At 47.0% G+C, this 23,214-nt stretch overlaps 1 protein-coding gene across 1 annotated transcript; it reads right to left on the bottom strand.

The window, feature by feature from the left end:
• Positions 1–20,148: 20,148 nt before the first annotated feature.
• LOC139059533 (uncharacterized) lies at positions 20,149–22,502 on the bottom strand. The gene is made up of 3 exons (XM_070537954.1): positions 22,029–22,502; positions 21,750–21,957; positions 20,149–20,537 (listed from the first exon to the last, which is right to left on the bottom strand). The coding sequence occupies exons 1-3, from the start codon at positions 22,500–22,502 to the stop codon at positions 20,149–20,151; spliced, it is 1,071 nt and encodes a 356-aa protein (XP_070394055.1).
• Between the last annotated feature and the right edge of the window lie 712 nt (positions 22,503–23,214).

Genomic DNA, 23,214 nt, shown 5'->3' on the forward strand with positions numbered 1-23,214 from the left:
ATCGAGAGGTGCAAAACGCAAACCTAGAGTACACTTTAGGAGGCACGAGGATCTTATTCTACTTCGGGAGGTTGCGGCGATAAATCCATTTCAGAACCCCGCCATGTGGGAAACACTTCTCGTGAACGTGATCGCAGCCCTGCGCAGGGACGTCTCGCTTCGTGCGATCAAAGATCGCGTAGAGCTGCTGGTCGGCTACTTCAGACAGGACGACCGAGAGAACCTGCGGAAGTAAGTGACTTTTCTTATTTGTGCGTAGATTGCTGTTGATTCTGCTGTTGATTCTAGCAGAAAAAAACCGTCCACGCTTGCCCTACTATTTGTTTTTAGGTCCGGCACCGAGGAACAGTACGATGAGCTGCAGCGGCTGCTGCAAGAAGTGTCTGACTTGGCGCGGGAATTTAATTATATTATGAAAATAAAACCGAGGAGACGAAAAGGGGTCGCGGAGGTGCGACGGCAGCAGGGACCGTCAGCTGCTGCCAAGGCAACTACCAGTGCGCAGCGTATGAGAGACGCCGCTGCCGAGACCCTCGCATCGCAGTCCAGCCATGTCGTGGACAGAGAGTTGAACGGTAATTGTCGCGCGTAAACAGGTTCATTTGCCGATTAGTACATACATGGTCTTCCAACGTACATTATTCGCGAAGGTAGGACAACGTAGCTGCATTGCTTATATGGATCGTGAGGCATTTGTTAAAAAGAGTGCAGTACGAGAGGCCACTGCTTCGTGTCGCATTTGCTTGACGCATGCGGAAAGCCGCAATTTTGACACGTTCATAAATGCATATGTAGTGGGTAGCATATTGCAGTACATAATAAAGCAGGCACAATCTTGGACGTTATGTATGACTTATAGACATGTTACAGGCTCGTAAGTGTAATCGCCAAGCAGGTTTTATGATACATTAATTTCACTGACTATCTTGGCAACCACACAGTAAAGCACATTGAAAGAACGGAAAGCCTGGATAAAATATTTCTCATGTGCCATCTGCTTCTGGAACTTCTGTATAGAAGCTGCTCACATTGAACAGTCAGTACAACTTTTTTTGAGATGCTGCCGTTTTGTGTGCATGGTGGTGTTCGTGTGAAAGAATAGGTGATCGCTCTAGTTTCAAGCATATTGCATCAACTGCTTCCATAACATCAAAAGGAGGAGAAAGTACACAGTACCGCAAGATAGTAATAATAATTTCTACACCACATTTTACTACTGCGAAAAAAGTGTGGTATTGCACAGCTTTTTCTTTTTTTTGAGCAGATCAGAATGCATTATCTGCCATTACATTGCCAGTGATTTGTTTTTACTCTTTTGCTTCTGTAGAAATCGAGTCGCCAGCTGCAGAGCTGCTCTGCAGCATGTATACTGCCGAGTCACAATCCCCAGTATACGAATGCCCTATGCCGAATTCCCCTGCACCTCCGGATGCCAGGCCAATGGAGGATGCCTCGGATGACGGCAATATCGGAACACCTGAGCAGCAACCTCAACGCAAGCGACAGTGCGTTCCAGGAACTGCACGAGGTGAGGACAATCATTTACCCTGTTATTACTCATCAGAGTACATCAATAGTGCTACATGCATTTTTTTTTCCACATATGACATGGTTTCTTATGCATCATTCTTTTTTTAAGGTATTCAGAGAATGGTCATACTGTATTTTTTTACTGTTAATGTAGTGCATTGCCTCTTGATATGGAACATGGGGAGTTTCACCACAGAAAGGGCCAGCTATCCCAGAATTGTAGCTAAGGAAAGAAAAAAGGTAATCAAATAGCAAAACACTGCCAAAGTCTACAAGGTTACAAAAGTACGAGAACACAGGCATAAACAAGCCATGGGACCATAGGAGTATACAAGGTTATAAAAGTATGAGAACATAGTCATAAACAGGCCATGGGATCACAGAGAGAGAAATAAACTTTATTGTGAGACCAGGCTTCTTGAGCCCAAAGGTGAGTGGCCTCCTCAGTCCAGGTAGCCATGGCTCGCTGCCGCCGCCCGAGCCCTGTTCACCAACCGCAGCTGGCTGTCAGGGTCTTGCGTCACCAGCAGAGCCTCCCACTGGTCTTCTAATTCTTCTTCAAAATCCGCCTCTTTCTGCATGTTATCGCCTTGTGGCGATGATGGTGGTGCTTCTCGATTATTCCTGCATCCAAGCACCATATGGCGCAAGGTGTTGGGCGTGTCCGGCGGGCAGAACTTGCAATCTCGCCCGTAGATGCCTGGGTACATGGCGTGCAGCAGTGTTCCGTGTGGGTAGGTTCCAGCCTGTAGTCTTCTCCAGGTTACCGCTTGGTCCCTACTCATCGTCTTATGCGCGGGCGGGTAGCAACACCTCTGCTTCCTGTAGTGCGCCAAGATATCCGAGTACTTCTTGGATATGCGTTCATCATCCTCGTCACAGTCGTTGGTACGTGTTCTCTGCGCCTCGTAGATGGCTCGGCGTGCATGATCTCGAGCCGCGGCGTGCGCCGCCTGGTTCCCCGTGAGACTCGTGTCCCGGCGTCCAGAGGATTTGTGCTGCTTCTATCTTGGTGTTGTTCAAGACCTGAAGTGCTACCTTTCCAATCCTTCCGTTCATATACCTTCTGCATGCTTCTTGCGAGTCCGTAACTACGGTAACCATGGCCTTCTTGCACGTTGCGATGGCCAGGGCTATGCCCACCTCTTCTGCACTGCTCGCGTCCTTGGCACGTATGGATGTGGCTGTAAGTTGTTCGCCCTTCTCGTCGACCACGCTGATTGCGAATCGGTCGCTGGTACTGTACGCAGCTGCATCCGTATATCTAACGTTTTCTTCTTTGCTGTTGGTGCGTTCGAGTATGCGCTTGAGCGCCTGTATTCTCGCCTGTCTCCTTTTTTTGTCGTACTCGGGATGCATGTTTCTGGGAATGGTACTTATGTGTAGCTTGTCTCTGATCTCGTGTGGGATACGCTGAGGTAGGTGCCTTTCATCCTCGACTTTGTCAGCTTAACCCCCGTATTCAGAAATGCAACTTAAGTCGAAGCCCATGCTTGACTTGATTCTGGTGACGCCTGTTGTTAACGTGACCAAAGACGCTCCCGGCGTTTCCTTCGGCACGTTCATGATAGGGGTCACTTAGTTCAAGTCAAGCATGGGCTTCAGCTTAAGTTGCATTTCTGAATACGGGGGTTAGTCTCTCCAGTTAGTTGATGTTGTGCGCCTCCACGAGCTCTTCCCACGTGTTGTGGACTCCCATTTTGAGTAATTTCGCTGTAGACGTGGAGGGGGACAGACCCAAGGCAATTTTGTATGATTTTCTGATGAGGGCGTTTACTTTGTCTCGTTGACTGTTCTTCATGTCAACGTATGGGGTCCCGTACGTGACGATGCTCCTGAGCAGCGCTTGTATCATTTTCGTGCAGTCTTCTTCCTTGAGTCCGTGGCTTTTGCTCGTCACTCTTTTGATAAGGTGGGTTATTTGTTGCACTGTTCTCTGAATTTTTTCCAACTCTGCTCCCCCGGCCCCGTCCTTTTGAATCAGGAGTCCGAGGGTGCGGAGCGTCGCAACCTGCGGAATCATGATGCCTCCCACCTTTACTACCGGGTCTGGTATCTGCTGCGGTTGTCGGCCTCTTGTGCGCTTTCTTAGCACCAAGAGCTCCGATTTTTCAGGTGCGCACGTCAGTCCACATGCTTCCAGGTACTTTTCCGTAGTGTCAACCGCTTCTTGCAGAGCGTCTTGCTGTTTACCTGTTGACCCTCCCGTAGTCCAGATGGTGAGGTCGTCAGCATATATTGCGTGACCAATCCCTTCTATTTGCTTCAGTTGCTTGGGTAGTGAGCTCATCGCCAGATTGAATAGCATCAGCGAAATGACGGAGCCTTGTGGTGTCCCCTTTCGCGCTATGTCGAATTTCTCAGAGCTTAAGTTGCCTATCCCCACTGTGGCTGTCCGTTCTTTCAGAAAATCTTTGATGTAATTATATACTTTTTCACCGCAGTTATATACATTGAGGTGCTGCAGTATGACTTCGTGTGACACGTTGTTGAAAGCCCCTTTCACGTCAAGTGCGAGGATGGCTCTTTTGCTGTGCGTGTCCAGCTTGTCGATGACTTTTTCCTTGATTTGCAGCAGCACGTCTTGCGCGGACAGGTGAGCTCTAAATCCGAACATAGTGCTTGGGACGTGTTCGTTGTCTTCGAGATAGTCGATCATGCGGTTGTGTACCATGTGCTCGTAGAGTTTTCCAGCACACGAGGTTAGGGATATAGGTCGAAGGTTCTGCACGCTGATGGGCTTGTTGGTTTTAGGTATCATGGTTACCTCGGCATGTTTCCATTCCGGTGGTACTTTACCTTGTTGCCAGCACTCGTTGATGTATTTTAAGAGCGCATCTACAGAGGGTCCGCCAAGGTTCCGGAGTGTCTTGTTTATTCTGTCGTACCCCGGCGCCGTGTTGCGGGTGAGCTTGCTCAAGGCCCTCTCGATTTCTGCTTCTGTGAAGGGCCGATCCAGTTCTATATTTGGGTTGCTTCGATACTCGTCGAAGTGCGAATCTACAGTTATGTTTCGCTTATGTTTCGAGGAACTTCTCCTTCACTTCTTTGATAATGTCTTCTTCTTTCCCCGGGTGGTTGTGTATGAGTCACTGCACTTTCTGTTTTGCGGCGTTCTTCTCCTTCTTTGATAGGAGAGTCTTGAGCACCGCCCAAGTGCGCTTGCTGCTTAAGGTACCTTGAAGCTTGTTACATGTTTCGCGCCAGTTCGTTCTTTCAAGTTGTTCAGAGTACTCTTGCGTTTCCTTGATCAGCTTAGAGATTCGAATTTTGAGTTTCCGGTTGCACTTGTTACGCTGCCAGCGTTTGGCGAGACCCCTCCGCGCCTCCCACAGGTGGAGTAAGTGCGGGTCAACCACGGGGGTGATTTGCGACAGCTGGATTGTCCTCGTATGCTTCTCGGCTCTTTCCACAACTCCTCTGATCCATATTTTTATGTCTATCGTCGCATTAATGGCGCTCTCATCTTTGCGAAAGGCCTGCCAGTCCGTGATCTTGGCTTTTCCTATCTTCATCGTTGCTCTGTGGTGCGGAATGATCGTTTGCACTATATAATGGTCGCTACCAAGATTCTCGTCCATGCAGCTCCACTCATACTGTTTGAGTCCGTGTACGAATGTGAAGTCGGGGCTGGTGTTTCTAGATACACTGTTGCCGATGCGCGTGGGTGTCTGCGGGTCGTTGAGTAGCGTGAGGAGGTGTTGTTGGGCTACGTTGTGCACGTCTTCTCCTTTTTTCTTTGAGGCCGCATAACCCCAGGCCACATGGGGAGCATTAAAATCTCCAACGACTATCAGCCCGTTACCCTTGCTCAGCTTCTTCACCTCTCTCATAAGCTTGTCTAGATCCTTTTGGTGGTCCTTTGGTGGGCTGTACACGTTTAACACAAAGAGGCTTTGCTGCTGTTTTTTCTCGGGTACGATTTCGACGAGGGTGTGTTCGATGCGGTGTTGGATGTCGTGTCGTTGAGTGTTGATGCCCTTCTTGGTCAGGATTGCTGTCCTCGTTTTACCATCAGTGACGTGAGTAAGGTAACCACTGACCTTGAAGTCTTCTGCTTCAGTTTCTTGTAAGGCTATAATATCTGGGTCAAACTGCTTGCAGAATTGTACAAGGTTGCTTCTCTTCGGATAGAATGACAGTTCCATTGCCAAATTTTGAGCCGTGGGTGTTGCTTGTAGTCATCTTCCTCTTTAGTTTGCCTCGCCATCTTGTTCGCTGAGGGTCTGCATTATCTTGGCTTCTCTCGCAGGCTACTTAGGTTTCTTGCGAGCATTATCTCTTTCTTCTAGCATGTGAATGCGTTGACTGAAACTTTCTCCGGATTGTGTCACTTTGGTCTGTAGAGCCTGAATCTGGTTCTCTATTTCCTTCTTGAGAGATTGGAAGCCAGTCTGTATCATCTGTGTTACCGTGTTTTGCATAACCTGCGTTACTGTGGACAGTGTGGTTTCCATCATGACGGTCACGTTGGCGTTGATGCGGTCTTCAAGTGTCTTGAGGTCGTTCTGGGTTATCACCGCTTGGTTCGACAGTGTTGATGGCTCTGGTCGTGTTGGTGATGGTGGTGGGGGTGGGCATGAAGGCCGCGGTAGGGTTGTTTGCGATTGCTGGGTCTGTTCTCTCCGTAGTTGTTCTATTTCTCGCATCAGGTATTCGAGCTGTTTTTCTGTGCTGGCTTCCTTCTCTTGTGTCTTCTTCTTTTGCTGTTCTAGCTCTCGCTTCAATTCATCGTTCTGTCTTCGGAGAATCATTATCGTGTCTTCGTACCTCGAGTGTCTTGTGGTTTGAAAGCCATTATTTTCCTTCGACGTTTGATTGTGCCCTTTGACGACGTTGGCCCAGCTTACCTTGAGCTGGGTGTTGTCGTGTTCCACGCCCGTTGCCGTTGTCCCGGGGACGCTCTGTTGTCTTTCCCTCGATCGCAATCCCGACTTGGATCTGGATCTTTTTGTCTGCTCGGCCTCATTCGGTGACTGTGGCGATGGTGACATGGTCATCATGTGCTCGTTTTCGTTGATAGATACTACGCTGGCCTGGTACCAGAAGCGTCTCTGTCTCGATCTTGACCGCTCCCTGGCTCTCAACGGTGGCGGGGCCGGTTTCAGCTTCCTTCGACAGTCTCTACTCGCCGTTTCATGGGGCATTCCGCAGAGCTTACATTTCGGTTCGCATTGGTGGTTATTTGGATCAGCGTTGTTTTCTCCGCAGTTGTCACATAGTTCATCGTTTGGATTAGGGCAGACGTCTTGTCTGTGTCCTATCTCCCCGCAAGATCTGCAGTACTGCACTGACTTTCGGTAAGGTCTGCAGCGGGTGAGTGTACATCCAACTTTAACGTAGAACGGAACGTGCGGGCCCTCGAATGTGATCACTGCCGACGTCGATCTTCCCAGCATTCTAGCGTACAGGATTTTGCACTTGTTGGTGGTTGCTAGTAGATCTACTAGCTGCTCGTCGGTGGTGCCTTCCTCTATTCCGTGAACAACGCCACGTACAGTGCCCGGAATTGGCTTGAGGTAAGGTGCGACTTTGTATGTTGCGGTTCCTAGTTCGATGCTTGTTATTTCTGCTAGTTTAGGTGCGCAATCCTCTTCTTCGGTACTTGCCAGAATTAAGTTTTGTTGCCACTGTGTCTGTATGATCACCTTGGCGTAGAGCTCCTGGGGTGTGACTCCGCATGCTTGCGCTAATCCTCTTGCTATCACTCCGTCTTTCCACTTTGACACTTTCACACCAGCTTTAGGTCTGTCAACAATCTTGTAATGGTTTTCTGGTAGCGGTGGGGTCGTTGGCAAGTGAGGCCGTGGCTTGCTTGCGTTGTTGTGGCCCCATGGCTTTTGAGGGGCTTGCCGTTTTCCATCATTCGTGTTCTGCCCCGTGCTGTGTTCGCATGAGAACTCCTTCTGCGTCTTCGACGTTGCCATGTATTCTTTCATCTTCTGTTGTCGCGCTAGTAGCATCATCCACGGTCCGGTCTTGCATAGTGTTTTTCCGCTGTTGCTGTCGAACGTCGGCTCCGTGTCGTTCATCTCTGCTTCATTATTTGTTATTCCTGTTATGGAGTTCGTTCGGTCAACTTCCATAATGCTAGGTTGCCGCTGCGTTTGAAGAGAGAAAAATAATTTAAAAAAGCCGTTGTCGGGCGGCCCGGCGTGCACGTGGATCTCGAGGCACGAGGCGCGAGGTGCGGAGCCTCAGGCAGCAGGGCTCGGCGATCGCGAGTAGGCTTAGCTGGGCACGGCCGTCACCTTGCAAGTTTCAGGATTAGTACTTGCGTGAAGAATAAACTCGCGTCGGTGTGTGTTGTCTGTCTGAATGGCGCTTCTTGAGCTGAGTCGAATGCTGCGGACAGTCAAGCGTTGCGAGGGGGCGATCCGCAGGAATTGCAAACTGAATCGGGAGTACACGTAGAGCAAGTCTGCTCGGTTTGCTCACGTGCTCACGTAATCACATGCTTTCATGGGATCATAGGAGAATTTATAATGTAAAGTACTGTTTAAGAGAAGCTTGTCAAGCCACTGCCTACGAAAAAATCCTATAGAGCCTTGAGAGATGTTCAGGTACCTGTGAAAGACTTCCGACTACTGCGGTGCATTGTCAGTTTTCTCACGTCTTTGAAGAAACTTGTTTCTCATTGGATGATTGTTCTGCCCACAGTGGAAGAATATGAGAGGTACATGAACAGACCTCCACACGAGATAGAAGACTGGCCAACATGAACTGCTTTCTGCGACATATGGCACAGGAGAGCAATAGCCATCAATGAGGTTCCCGTTGGCTTGCCGTTTTAAAAGAGCTACCACAAGCGAACTTGAAAAACGTGTTCCAAAGCTTATTTTTGCATATACATTGTTTTGTTGGTGTTCACATGACAGAATGTTGTTGTCTGGGCAAGTCAGCGGCGCTAAATGAAGTTGCCAGTCGCTGCATAGGTAAATGCATCGCTAAAGAAATGAAAAGGTTGTTAAATATGCTCACTCTGAAAATGTGTTACTTGATTTATTTGTCGTTATAATTAACAAAAAAAAGAAACTGCTCTTAAGGGCAGCTTTCCTTCAATGCCGATTGTAACTCGTCTTTGGCAGTGGGAGCAGCACAACATCGAGCTGAACGAGTTTGACTTGTCATTAGCGATATTGATACAACCTCCCATGACGAGCACAGCCTGGGATTAGGGGTTAAAGAGTTAATATGAGGCATCCGTATAGTTTTGCCCATCTTCATACTGCTTAGAACCTCAGCAACAATTTTCAGTTTTCTTTTGCCGCCTCCACAGGAATCCGAGCATTACAAGAACTTGGATTGGAGCTCCTGGCCAGACGGGAGGAGCACGAGTTTTCTGTCCGCAAAGAAGAACTGGCCCTGGCACAGCGTAGGCTGGAGTATGACGAACGGAAGCTCGCTTTTGAAGAAGAAAAGCACAGGTACATGTGGTATATATTGCACAGGTATCTTCATCTGGAGTAGTGATGAATAACCTAGGTTGTCCATCTCCTCCCTCTCTGCATTCCTTTTGGTGCCCATTACGCTATGACTAGAGATGAGGTCACAAGACCCTTGCGAGACGAAACGGGGAAAACCGGCAGGAGAAGATGAAATAACACTCTACTTAATCAAAGATGCAGGAGACATAATGCTTGAAAAACTGGTGGCTCTCTATATGAAATGTTTATCTACTGCAAGTGTCCCAGAAAACTGGAATTATGCAAACATTATATTAATCCACAAAAAGGGAAAGGTTAAAGATCTGAAAAATTATAGGCCCATTAGCTTACTCCCAGTACCAAAATAATCTCCAACAGAATAAGGGCAACATTGGACTTTAGTCAACCAAGGGAACAGGCGGGCTTAAGGAAGGGATTCTCTACAATGGATAACATCCATGTCATTAATCATGTTATCGAGAAATCTGCAGAGTGCAATTTGCCCCTCTATATGGCTTTCATAGATTACAAAAAAGCATTTGATTCAGTAGAAATACCAGTAGTCATAGAGGCATTGCATAATCAAGGAGTACAGACGGCTTACATAAATACCATGCAAAATATCTACAGAGAGTCCATAGCCACCTTAATTCGACACAAGTGAGAAGATACCAATACAAACATTGTGGTGTAAAGGTTATGAACAGGGATAAGTGCCCCAGAGAGACTGGCCACCGTTTCGATAAGTAGACCTATCTTCGTCAAAAATGGCCTCGTCATCCTCGGCGTGTTAGTTTTTAAGGGTTACTAGAGTGACGTCACGTGCGGTTGTAGTAGGTGGTGGCTGGCTGGCTGGTGCCACAAAAACATGCAGCCAACGACACCCTGAATCTCCCTAACCTCTTGCTTCCCCAACGCCCTCCCATGCCTTTCTTGCTCCATTTCCCTCTTGGTGTCGGTTTTGTTTTTCTTTTTTTTTCTCCCCGCCTTCCGACTCTCTCACTCTAGTCCGCTCGTCTTAGAAACCACGTTTACAGATGTCAAGTGACAACGCTCATTCGATTTGAAGTCTCCCTTTACAACCACCCACCACCGACAACAACCGCTTGTGATGTCACTCTACTAACAGTTTAAAACTAACACGCCGAGGATGACGAGACCGCCTTTGATGGAGATGGGTCCACCTATCGAAACGTTGGCCAGCCTTTCTGAGGCACTTATCCCTGTTCATAACCTTTATACCACACTGTGCTATTCCATCAGTCAGTCCCGTTGATTATAAAGAAAAGAGTCAGACAAGGAGACACAATATCTCCAAGGCTATTCACTGCGTGCTTGGAAGAAGTATTCAAGCCATTAAACTGGGAAGGCTTGGGAGTAAGGATCGACGGCAAATATCTCTGCAACCTTCGGTTTGTCGAAGGCATTGTTCTATCCAGCAACAATGCAGACGAGTTACAACAAATTATTGGGGGCCTTAACAGAGAGAGTGTAAGAATGGGGCCGAAGATTAATAAGCAGAAGACAAAGATAATGATGAGTATAACCGGGCAAGGGAGCAAGAGTTCAAGATTGCCAGTCAGCCTCCAGAGTCCGTGAAGGCATACATTTACCTAGGTCAACTAATCACAGGGAACCCTGACCATGAGAAATAAGTTCGCAGAACAAAAATGGGCTGGATCACGTTGGGTAGACATCATGAGCTCCTGACTGAAAGCTTACCGTTATCATTGAAAAGAAAGGTATGCAATCAGTGAATTTTACCGGTGCTGACATATGGGGCAGAGACTTGGGGACTGACAAAGTAACTTGAGAACAAGTTAAGGACTGCGCAGAGAGCGATGGAACGAAGAATGCTAAGCATAACTTTAACCGACAGAAAGAGCGGTTTGGATAAGAGAGCAAATGGGTGTAGACGATATTCCATTTGACATTAAGAGAAAAAAATGGCGCTTGGCAGGTCATGTAATGCGAAGATTAGATAACCGTTGGACCATTAGGGTGACAGAATGGGTACCAAGAGAAGGGAAGCGCATTGGAAGCGGCAGAAAACTAGATGGTGCGACAAAATTAGGAGCTTTGCGGGTGCTATTTGGAATCTGTTGGCGCAGGACATCGGTAATTGGAGATCGCAGGGAGAAGTCTTTGTCCTGCAGTGGACATGAAATAGGCTGATGATGATGATGACACCATGACTTCTGTCTTCACTCATTGTATGTTTCTATGTACAGATGTGGCCAAAAAAATGTCTATCGCTTTGGATACCCATATTCTTCTCATTGTGTACGGTATGTACAACTACAGTACCTCATTTTCCTGAGCATGGGAATGCAACCTTTCGGTGGTGGTGCACTGTCATGTTCTAGAGTGGGCATACTCCTGCACAAGCCCATTTTGCATATCCTGACACACAGGAATGTATATATTAGGATACGTGGAATATGACAGCAGGGAGCATGTTTGCCAGACAACCTAATTCTAAGATGTGTAGCAATATGCGCACACAATGTAGAGCATTGAAACTCGGCCATGAAGACCAGGCCACACATGTACACAGTGCAGGACAGCTTGTGCACGTTGAAGCGTTGATCTCTTCCACTCAAATATTGGCACAAGGGCTGCCTCGCGTCGCTGCGCAGCTACGGTGTGGAGCAGTCAATTCTCAGTGAAGCTGATTTATGTGGAGCAAGAAACTGATTTTTTTGTGTGCTCATTAACAACTTGAATACTAAAAATTATGTTTACAGATATTCAAGCATTTCGAAGCACTGTCAGTAGGTCCGTTTGATTCGCCTGCACCACCTGAACTAGTTACGAGGTGCTGCATCCTAACATTCACTTGAGCTGTACAGCAATGTTGCAGGATTGGTTCAACATTTTCCTGCACCCTCTAATGTTGATGCCAACTTGGTGAAGGTGTACAAGTGGGTCACAGTAGTGCAGGACAGAGGTGCAAGTACTGTTAGAGCCCTGCTTACTTGCGTCTGATGCAACTATGCGAATGTGGTGTGTATTTACACTGAAAAGCCGATCATAACAGCAGACCGTCAAACTTATGCACTCTGCACATTAGTTAGCCAAAACATAAGGCCTGCAACAAGTCTTTGCTGTCCGAGTGTTGTGTTGTTCGTAAACTGCCGTGAACTGGTTCGGAATGGTGCAGGCGAATCGAATGGACCTAATAGCTCAATTAGCAACACTGTCTGGCAAGGCATCTATGCGTGAGCGCCATCAGCCTGTTTGAAAAATGCAACCTATTCATCCTTCAAAAATTCACACCTTTACAGGTATGAAGTGCAGTGCCGAGCTGAAGAAAGAGAGCAGCTTTTGGAACGGCTGGAAAACCTCGAGAGACGTGTCGATAAAGAAAATCGCCCGAACCTGTGATGAAAGTTTGTTTAGCTTTGAGCACAATAAATTGTTCTACAATACAGAGTACACAGAGTCCATGTGCTGTGACCTTTGGGTCATATAATTCACTTTTATTTTTGCTTCCTTGTGAACAAAGTGTGGAGACTTCTACACAGCAACCCGGTACACATTCATTGTCATACAGTGCACTGCTCAAACTGTAATGTTTCTTAAAAGGCCCTTAGACCACTCTTAACATTTCAAGTGCACATTGTACACAGGATACTGTGCCAAAAATTTTTTATGAACACAGCAGCAATACACTTTGCTGTTGTTGATACACTGTTGAACAACAAATTTTTGAGGTAACATGGGTTTAGGGGCTCTTTAAGGCATGCCGCCAAGTTCGATACTGGATTTCTTACAAAAGTATCACTTCTTATTATTTGCTTAGACGTGTTTGCTCTAGCGACACTCAGTCACTTCAACAATGGCAGTACAGGCACACTAGATATGATGTGTAAGCAACGAACACTGCGCCTTCACTACAAGACCCTGTTTTTCTAAGAAATCGAGGTGCCTGGAAGACATAGAGGAGACAGTCCCACAAGCGGCGGGCTGCATGCCTGCAGCCTCGCCGCCACCACTGGTTCGACCCCCCTTCGCTGACCGCAGGCATCTCCCTCCGCCTCGAGTTTCGCGTTTTACGACCCTGGCGGTGTACAGTAGCCTGTGTCGGAGAGAGTAAAGTTGCATTTCAAAGAGAAAGGTTGTGTGTCTGCTTGCTCCCCCAAGTTCGCGAGATGCCCTTGTTGCGTGGGAGCCGCTTGGGGTGAGTCTACGCGGGAGCCTTGCTTTGCGTCACGTTTTCTGGCCCACAGTGGCATATTCGCGGGCCACTGTCGGCCTGAGCTAGTGTTTTAGCCAAGTGCGCGGTTAGCTAGCTGAGTCCGCATTAGAGAACCCCTTTTTGTTTACATTCAGAAGTGGGATAATCCCAACAAGCCCGTCAAGATGAGCCAGGAAGGCGAACATCCGTACAACACACGTCTTGCTGCCCAGTCGCGCGCTGCTGAGGAGGTGACAAGCGCCACCGAGCTCCAACGAGACAGCAGGCAACGCAATGATCGCAACGCACCAGACCAGCTCCAAGAAAAAGTCGCCCAGCTTTCGCGACTGCAGGAGGAAATTCGGGAGCTTGGCTGCTCTACTCCTGCTTCCTCAACACTGTTGTTCCAGCCGGATTCAGGCCCGAGCAACGCGATCTTGGGACAGCTCACCGAGGCCTTCTCTGCAATGGCCCGCATGATGGAGAGGATGAATCCGCCCTCGACAGCGACAACTGTTCATGTGAGTCCGGACCCCTCTACCGCCATCGCAAGCTTTAACGGGGACAGCGCCCAAATCAGTGCTGAAGATTGGCTGGAAACATTTTCGCACATTGCGGACTTAGCTAACTGGTCTGAACAACAACGCCTAACTGCAATTCACCTCAAGCTGCAGGGCCCCGCTAAGGATTGGCTAATCTCGTCAGCAACAAGGCATCAGTCGTGGCAAGAGTTCGAAACTGCATTTAAATCAGCTTTCGTGACTGAAGAAAGCTTGCCGGACTTATGGAGGAGAATGGCCGAACGAGTTCAAAGTCGTGATGAGGAGGTGACGAAGTACGTCAGAGAAAAGCAACGAATGTGCACCAGGGTCAAGCTAAGTCTGCCGGACACAATTACTGAGATTGTCAGATGTCTCTGGTCGACTGAATTGAGTTTCGCGCTGCGGGACAGAAGCTACAGAAGTGTGGACGAGTTGCTTCAAGCTATCAAAGCATATGAAAATTTTACAGAAAGCCGCGAAAAGCAATTCCCATCGGCACAAAGATTCAGCAGCCGAAGCCGACCGAGCAGTGGCCACCAGCCATTTCCTTCGTCAATAGAAGTAGACGATGCTGTACGCAGCAGTACCGTGCGAGGAGTGCGACACGCGGACGGAGTATGTTGTTACAACTGCTAAAAAACAGGCCACCTGTCGCGTCAGTGTTCTGAGCCACGGCGGCCACTTCACTGCACGAAGTGCAATTACGATGGGCACAGCGCGAAATTTTGTCCGAATCAGGGCCGCTCAGAGAACGTGACCAATATTGTACGCACCACGCCTTCAAAGAGGTTGTACAAAAGCGTTTGCATTGACGGCAAATGGATGCCGCTCTTCTCGATACGGGTGCCGATGTGAGCTTGATCAAGCTGACGCCATCCGTGCAGCCAAACAGGGAGCTTACGGTACCTCCCGGAGCGGCCATACGCGGTGTGGGTGGACAGCTGTCATCCCTCGGCGAACTGGACTTAAGGGTGCACGTCGATGATGTTGATCTTCCCGCCGTCCACTTTTACATAGTCAGTGACGACACCTTTGTTGGACCGGACGTCATCATTGGTACGGATGTGATTGACTTGCCCGATTTGCTTCTGGTCCGTAGTGGTGGGTGTGCCCATTTGCTAAACCAAAGGGAAGCACAAGAGCTGGCAGGTCTTGTTGCAGAATTGGAAAGACAGAGAGGTCGTCAAGGGTCGCGAAAGCGTTGAGGCTGCCCCTCGGACGGTTCTGTCTGTGTCGGGAACGCCTTCCCTTGATGAACCTGATGTTTTCAGTGACCCGGTTGCGAACTACAGCGATGTCAAGTTGCCCATGAAGCAAGGTAATAAACTCAAGTGTACACCCGCTCCTTGCAACATGCCAGAGCAAGTTTTACTGACTGCCAATGAGGAGGCCCATGCGCTGCAATTAATAAGCCAAAGTGACAGTAATATTGGCTCGATCGTCTATGGAGAAGAGAAAACACAGCCCTGCGTGTTGCTTAACAAGCATAATAATTGTTGTGCAGTGCAAATCGAAGAACTGGGGTGCACCGGCATTGCTGAAATGAAAATCGTGGAGCTCCCTGGAAGCAAGCCGGTTTTCCAGCCACCATACCGCAGCTCTTACTATGAAAGGCGGGTACTGAAGCACATTACTGATGAGCTGAAATCATGTGGATTAATCCGTGACAGTAGTTTCCAGTACAGCAGCCCTGTTCTTCTTGCACAGAAGAAAGGATTGCGCATACAAGAGGGTGATCGACTACCGCCGCCTCCGTGGCCACAAACAGTTGACACAGGACAGCCTACGAACACGCAACCTAAACACAGAGGCCCGCACATTGTTACAAAGGTGCTGCCTGCAGACACATATCGCATCTCGAACCTACGAATATCGAAGGTGTCGACGCGGCCAGACCATGTCACGAGCGCCCATGTAAGCCAGATGAAACAGTTTAAATTGGCGTCGAACAGCGAGTGAGAATGACGAGACTCTCTCGGGACGAGATCGTGCAGGATGGTCGAGTGTAAGCAACGAACACCGCGCCTTCACTACAAGACCCTGTTTTTCTAAGAAATCGAGGTGCCTGGAAGACATAGAGGAGACAGTCCCACAAACGGCGGGCTGCATGCCTGCAGCCTCGCCGCCACCCCTGGTTCGACCCCCCTTCGCTGACCGCAGGCATCTCCCTCCGCCTCGAGTCCCGCGTTTTACGACCCTGGCGGTGTACAGTAGCCTGTGTCGGAGAGAGTAAAGTTGCATTTCAAAGAGAAAGGTTGTGTGTCTGCTTGCTCCCCCAAGTTCGCGAGGCGCCCTTGTTGCGTGGGAGCCGCTTGGGACGAGTCTACGCGTGAGCCTTGCTTTGCGTCGCGTTTTCTGGCCCACAGTGGCATATTCGCGGGCCACTGTCGGCCTGAGCTAGTGTTTTAGCCAAGTGCGCGGTTAGCTAGCTGAGTCCGCATTAGAGAACCCCTTTTTGTTTACAGATGACACAAGTTGAATTGGAATGTGGCCTTCGCACAATGAAAAAATTATCTCGCAAAGCATTTGCCAAAGTCCTTCTCTGACTGCACTAGTGCTGCACAAGGTAGAAAAAGAAAAGGTGCACACAAGAAGACAAGAACAAAAGTTTGGAGGGGACAAACTAAAAATCTGTGGAAAACGAACCCTTGAAACATTTTCGTGCATAAAGCTGATGTTTAAAATCCCTTTTTTGTTCCTTTAACCATTTTTTTTGCAATTCTATCATACACCAACAAGCACAAATTTTTCGAGGAAACACGTTCTAGTGACATACATTCATTTTTTACATGGTTGAGCAATGAACAACAAAAGCAGTAAGCTTTTTTATAGCAAAGCATAGTCTTATATTGGGGTTTCAGTTCTGAAACCGAAGCCCCGAAAAAACACCATCTCCCTCTTTTTTGAAAGTAAGACAGGGGAAGGAACATCACTATACATTCGTTAATGGTGTACATTATACAATGCCAAAGTAACTCCCAACTCTCCCCCCTTGCAGAACAAAAAGAAATGTGACAAAATAGAGCACTCATTTTTTGTTCAATGCAAATACAAACACGCAAAACGAGAAAATTATGTTGCAACTGCACTGCGAAGCAGATAAAGATAAGTGCAAACTTATGTCCATAGTCGCACTGTAATAGAACAAACATGAAAATACTAAGAACGCAATGAACTGCACAGCAGCCCCAAAAAAATATCTGCACACCTGTCCAGGTATGTAACATAGAAATGCAAAGGAATAACAGGAACTATGAACACATGAAACATTATCATAAAAGTGGTGTGGTTTCTGGTGCCGCCTTCTTGACTGCCATGTAAGTCCCGTTATAGGTGCCAGCAATGGCTCCGAAGTTACTTTTGAGCTTTGCTGTTCAGCTAAGCACCCACCAGGCAAAACAGGGGGCGGAGGTAAAGACTTGAAATTTGAGCTTTCTAGCTCACTGAAGCGCCTGTCAGGCGACTCGGGGCAGCGAACAAGATTCAAAAGAATCCGAAGATTCATCGACGCGCTCCTTAGACACGGCTGGGAACGCAGATTTGTGAAGAACTGCATGTGAGCAAAAATTAATCTGCAGAAAACTAAAGTAATGCTTAACAGTCTCGGTAGAGGACAGCAATTTACAATAGGCAGCGAGGCACTGGAAGTCGTAAGGGAATACATCTACTTAGGGCAGGTAGTGACGGCGGATCCGGATCATGAGAAGGAAATAATCAGAAGAATAAGAATGGGCTGGGGAGCATTTGGCACGCATTCTCAGATCATGAACAGCAGGTTGCCATTATCCCTCAAGAGAAAAGTATATAATAGCTGTGTCTTACCAGTACTCACCTACGGGGCAGAAACCTGGAGGCTTACAAAAAGGGTTCTACTCAAATTGAGGACGACGCAACGAGCTATGGAAAGAAGAATGATAGGTGTAACGTTAAGGGATAAGAAAAGAGCAGATTGGGTGAGGGAACAAACGCGAGTTAATGACATCTTAGTTGAAATCAAGAAAGAGAAATGGGCATGGGCAGGACATGTAATGAGGAGGGAAGATAACCGATGGTCATTAAGGGTTACGAACTGGATCCCAAGGGAAGGGTAGCAGGGGGCGGCAGAAAGTTAGGTGGGCGGATGAGATAAAGAAGTTTGCAGGCACGGCATGGCCACAATTAGTACATGACCGGGGTTGTTGAAGTATGGGAGAGGCCTTTGCTCTGCAGTGGGCGTAACCAGGCTGATGATAATGATGATGCATGTGAGCACGAAGGCTCAAAGACATGAGCATTAGGTGTTTTGGAGAAAGCATAGGGACTACACACATCAGTCATTTGTCGTGAAGGTGCCTACATAGAACCAGTCGGCTCAGTTACACGCCTATCAGGCAAATTAACTTCATGCTGGCTGGGCACCACAGCTGGTAAGAATAAAATTCAAACAGCGCTAGACGACAGGACCAGAAAGAGGAGGCAAACACGGCGCTGAACTTGCAGCTGATTTATTTGAAGAAGTCAACATTTATGCGTACAAAACTGGGCACGATGAGTGCACATTCCAAAATAATTTTGGCAGTTCGAGTGGGTCTTTCATGGAACGTTTATCCTTTCATTTAGAGAATACCCATGTAATGTGGGAAGACAAAGTATTGAAGCAAAAGTCGAGGGTGTGTATTGGTGCCAAAATTGCCCCAATACTTAGTATCATTTTTCTAAGTTATGTTGACAGGAAAGTAGAGAAGGACTTAAATGGAAGGTATATTCGAATTGTTCGATGCGTGAACGACTTCCTAATTTTAGTTGGGTCTAAGGGTGCTGAATGTGTACCTGACTTAATCGATGTTTTTTCTAACTAAGCATGGGTCTCGACTGAGCTTCACACATGAGATCCCACACAGCAACGACCTGCAGTTCTTAGATCTGAATTTGACCTTTTTGTCTAACCATGTATGCTGGCGATACGCTCCCGGGAGTGAAAAACCTCTTGTAAACTACGCGTCTTGTCACTCTAAGCTTGTTAAATTCGGAATTGTAACAGGATGTATTGGTATGGCTGTCTAAAAATCGTGTACTCATCAAATGTCCAGTAGCCTGATGGTCCAAGGCCAGAGATGCAGAGAGGCCGGTTTTCCAGATTCTGTAATTGTGGCTGGTGCTAATAAGATTATAAAAACGCTAAAATGTTCGTAACAGCCCAAAGAAAATGTGGGGAAAAAAGTTGTCTGCCTTATGAGCACGCGTTGTCACATCGTTTTAAGAGGGTAGGGGCCAAGTATGGTGTGAGGGTAGTTTTTTCTGCTCCGATGAAGCTGGGTAAATTAGGGGCAGCATTCCAGAGGAAGCAGGAAGGCTTTAAACGGTATGCTGCATGCAAGGTAAATCATGTCAATAAGTACATCAGTTGCAAGAAGGGCGCTGTCTACCCAATTCCTTTATCTTGTGGTCAAACTTACATATGCCAGACAGGCCGTTGCATCAATATTAGACTAATGGAGCATGCCAATTCATTGGACAAAAAAGACACTAACCTGGCAAAGCATTGCAGTATTTGTAAATGCGTACCTTTGTTTGACGATACACAATTGTTATTTTTTCATAGTGACAAGGCTACCAGAGAAGTCACTGAAGCATTCCATATCATCAGAAAATCTAATAGTTGCGTTAGCAAAACATCTTTAACCTTGTCAGCGAAAGAAATGGCATTGCTGCATAAAGGGTAGATTGCAAGGCAGGTACAACGCGTGCGTATGTTGGCTGTCCGGAGTTTGTATCTGATCATCGATGTATGACCGGGCACATGCGTGCCCAGTTTTGTATGTATAAATGTTGACTTCTTACTTCAAATAAATCAGTTGTAAGTTCAGCGCTGTGTTTGTCTCCTCCTCTTTCTGGTCCTGTCGTCTAGCACTGTTTGAATTTTATTGTTACCATGGAACTCCAACTTGCCCAATCGGCAGCCCTTCTGCACCACAGCTGGACATATAACTGGTGGGGAAGAAGTGTGGGTGTGTTGGTGGGATACATTCAGACTGGGATACATAGCGCAAGAAAATATGACACAGAGACAAGCGGAACACAGGACGAGCGGTGAGATGATGGGGTACGTGCTCGAATTCTGACTGACGTGCCCAGTCAAAATGCTCTGCTAGCAGCGTCGAATGCCGAGGATCTGGGGATTATATTCAGGCACCAGTTATATTCAGACTGGGATACATAGCGCAACAAAATATGACACAGAGACAAGCAGAACACAGGACGAGCGCTCAGCGCTCGTCCTGTGTACATCAGTTACATCACCATACAGTTCTGCTTGTCTCTGTGTCATATTTTGTTGCGCTATGTATCCCAGTCTGAATATAACTGGTGCCTGAATATAGGTAATCCTCAGATCCTCGGCAGTCGACGCTGCTAGCAGAGCATTTTGACTGGGCACATCAGTCAGAATTCGAGCACGTACCCCATCATCTCACCTTTCGGCTAGGTGATTTCACCGCAAATTCAGGTACATTTCCAAGGCTGGTGGCTCAAGACCAAAGTAAGTTGACACCTGTGAGCCATAGAGGCAGGTGTGGCAGTTGGCCAGAAGGGCACTTACTTTGTACATTTGCGGCAAATTCTGGCGGTACAGTTTTTGATTTTTTCGAAAGTCAACAAATGCAAATAAGCCAGCAATCTTGCCAAAACCCCATTCAACAGCTTGGCGCACTTTGCTCATTTGCTTGTTGAATAGCAACTGGTGCCCACTAGAAGATGTTGCGCTGTAGGGCTTCAGCAACAGTGGCCTCAGGGGATAAGCAGGATCACCATAGATGCAATAGCTGTGGCCCTGGACAAGTTTTTCTAGTTTTTCATAGGTCCTACTTATTCGGAGTATACCTGCAAGATCACAAAGTGGTTTTTGCACTCAGAATATGATGCCATCTCCCAAAACCGCTGCAACCAAGACAAAATAGGCAATAGTAGACTGTTTTATCAGTTGCATCACCTAGCTTTATATTTTGCATGTTATTATCTGTGCCGTCTCAAAGTACACAAGGTAAACCAACCTACAGGTCTATCCCTATTCAGCCAAGTTTCTCTGCACATAGGTCCCTATACTCTGCAGTACAGCTGTGCCGCCTGCAATTGGGTCCTCGATTGCATGGGGTGCAAGGCAAGGTGCTGACATGGTGCAGTGCACCCTTGAACCTTGCAGCGTGTGCAACGCGGCAGACAACCTGCACTGCTTGCACCTTTTCAGAATTTTGTTTAACAAAACTAATTACTCCTCACAAATGTGACAGTTGCACACCCTGTAAAATGTATTTGCATTGAATTTACAATTACTGATAAGCAAGATTGAAATAAAAAAGTTAACCATAGAATGTTCTCAGGAGTTGTCACAGGTCTTAATAAAAATTTTTATTTTCAAATTGCTTCAGTCGTTAGGAAATAAACTGGTTTTCTCATGAGAGCCCTAATTAAAGTTCGTTCAGTATTCAGCATTGCTACAATTTTCTCATTTTATCACGCATACATTCATACACACTCATTCTATAGCTACATTTGCTTTATCAAATAACGTTGCCCTGCCACAAGTTGCTACAAATTATGAAAAATTATTTGTTTAAGTGCCCTTCCCTTCTAAACAGTTTAGAGTTATATTTTAAAATGTTGCCGTACAGTAGTTTGATATTTCTTGAAAACGTACTTGTTTTTGTCTGCCTACTTAGCATAATTATTACCTTCTTGAAATACATGTGTTACAAACATATGAGCCTTGAAAACTGTTGAATTTTAGCTCACCGTAATCCAGGGCATTCTCATTCCTGGCACGAGAAAAATATTTTACAGAAACTTTTTCAGAAAGAGCAATACAAGGTTTTTCAAGGCTGCACGACAAGTTGATGTTCTTGCTTATGTACTTTACCACATGTATTATTTTGCTAACCTTCGTTAATTGCTGCTTACTGAAAATGTACCGTCCTTGATCTACATATTGTGAATGCATTTATGCCAATGAGCATGTAACTGAACATGACGGCTGCGTCGATCACGTCTAGTAACAACTTGCGAATAGGAACTCTCGTCTCTGTTGGATCAACTCACCTGCATCATGTCGGCTGCCGAAGTACGGTCCATTTAATTGGCAGATTATGCCGTTTGGACACATGATCGACTGGTACTTTACAGCATGGGTGCGCTTGTGCCCGGAAAAAAACATCTTCTGATTTGTCGACGGGCGGCAGATAGCCCTCGCGGTGCCGTCGATGAAGCCCCAACAGTTATCCAGGGGTGCACCTTTGGAATGCACGGCCTGCAATGTTTAGGTGTGAAAAAAATATAAATAAATAATGACGGGCACGAACCAAAATGTCTGATACCAACCTGTGAGAATTCCTCCAAGGTAGGGATGTCAAGCCAGGAGTGACTGTTCACGTCCTTCAAAAGGTGTTTGAAGTTGCTTTCGATGTGCGAAAGAACGATATTCGTCACTGATGATATAACTGAATAATGCCTCCCAAAAAGGTGCTCCAGATCGCACAGTCTGTTGGGGTACGAGAGCCGGCGTAGCGTAATACACAAACTCTCCTCTCCTGGCACAGTCACTCGTTGAGCTGTTTTGATGACAGCTGGCATCCTCAAGGCATTATGAAGCCTTGATATGTCGTTTTTTTCAAACCGGAAATACGATCTGAAAACACCAGCGTCCATGGTATCCATGTTCAAAAGTCCGTTGGCCGAAAGCGGGTCTCTCCGTGTGCTGCCAAAAACTTCACACAGCAAAATGTCCTCTAGGTCCCTCCAATTAAGTTGATTTAGTAGCACCGGGTCTTGCAAGATGCTCTGCCGTGTCGTCATGTCTTGCAGTTTTCTAGCAGTGCGATACACCTAAACTCTGGGAGAACAGCGGACGTGTCAGAGGTGAACAGAGATGAACACGCTTGTCACTTGTGTGCACGTTTATGCGGACCATGTGTACTGAAAGAGCAAAAGACCTTGCCTTGGCTACTACACAGCGTAACGGCTTTGTTAATGTAAGGATTATATATAGAGAGAAAAAAAGAAAATGCAATGTATTGCCTGAAATGCCTTCAGACATTTGGGTAATTCCAAATATATTATTTTATTGCGGCAATTCTTACAACTTGAGTATTATGTTTATAGCGGTTTTACCTTCTGCGGCAAGGTGGCGCGTCAGGCGAGCACATGCCCATACATGCCTTTCAGACGCAGCCGGGCGCTCCGCTAAAACTGATTCTTCGCCCGCCGCTCCGCTAACTGTGAGCGGGAACGGGAGAGCGGAGCGGACCGTCAAAAACGTTCTGCTAAAACTGTCTATTAATTTCACTGACTATCCTGGCAACCACACAGTAAAGCACATTGAAAAAACGGAAAGCCTGGATAAAATATTTCTCATGTGCCATCTGCTTCTGGAACTTCTGTATAGAAGCTGCTCACATTGAACAGTCAGTACAACTTTTTTTGAGATGCTGCCGTTTTGTGTGCATGGTGGTGTTCGTGTGAAAGAATAGGTGATCGCTCTAGTTTCAAGCATATTGCATCAACTGCT

Source organism: Dermacentor albipictus, chromosome 4 (assembly GCF_038994185.2).
Source record: "Dermacentor albipictus isolate Rhodes 1998 colony chromosome 4, USDA_Dalb.pri_finalv2, whole genome shotgun sequence".
Lineage (NCBI taxonomy): Eukaryota > Metazoa > Arthropoda > Arachnida > Ixodida > Ixodidae > Dermacentor > Dermacentor albipictus.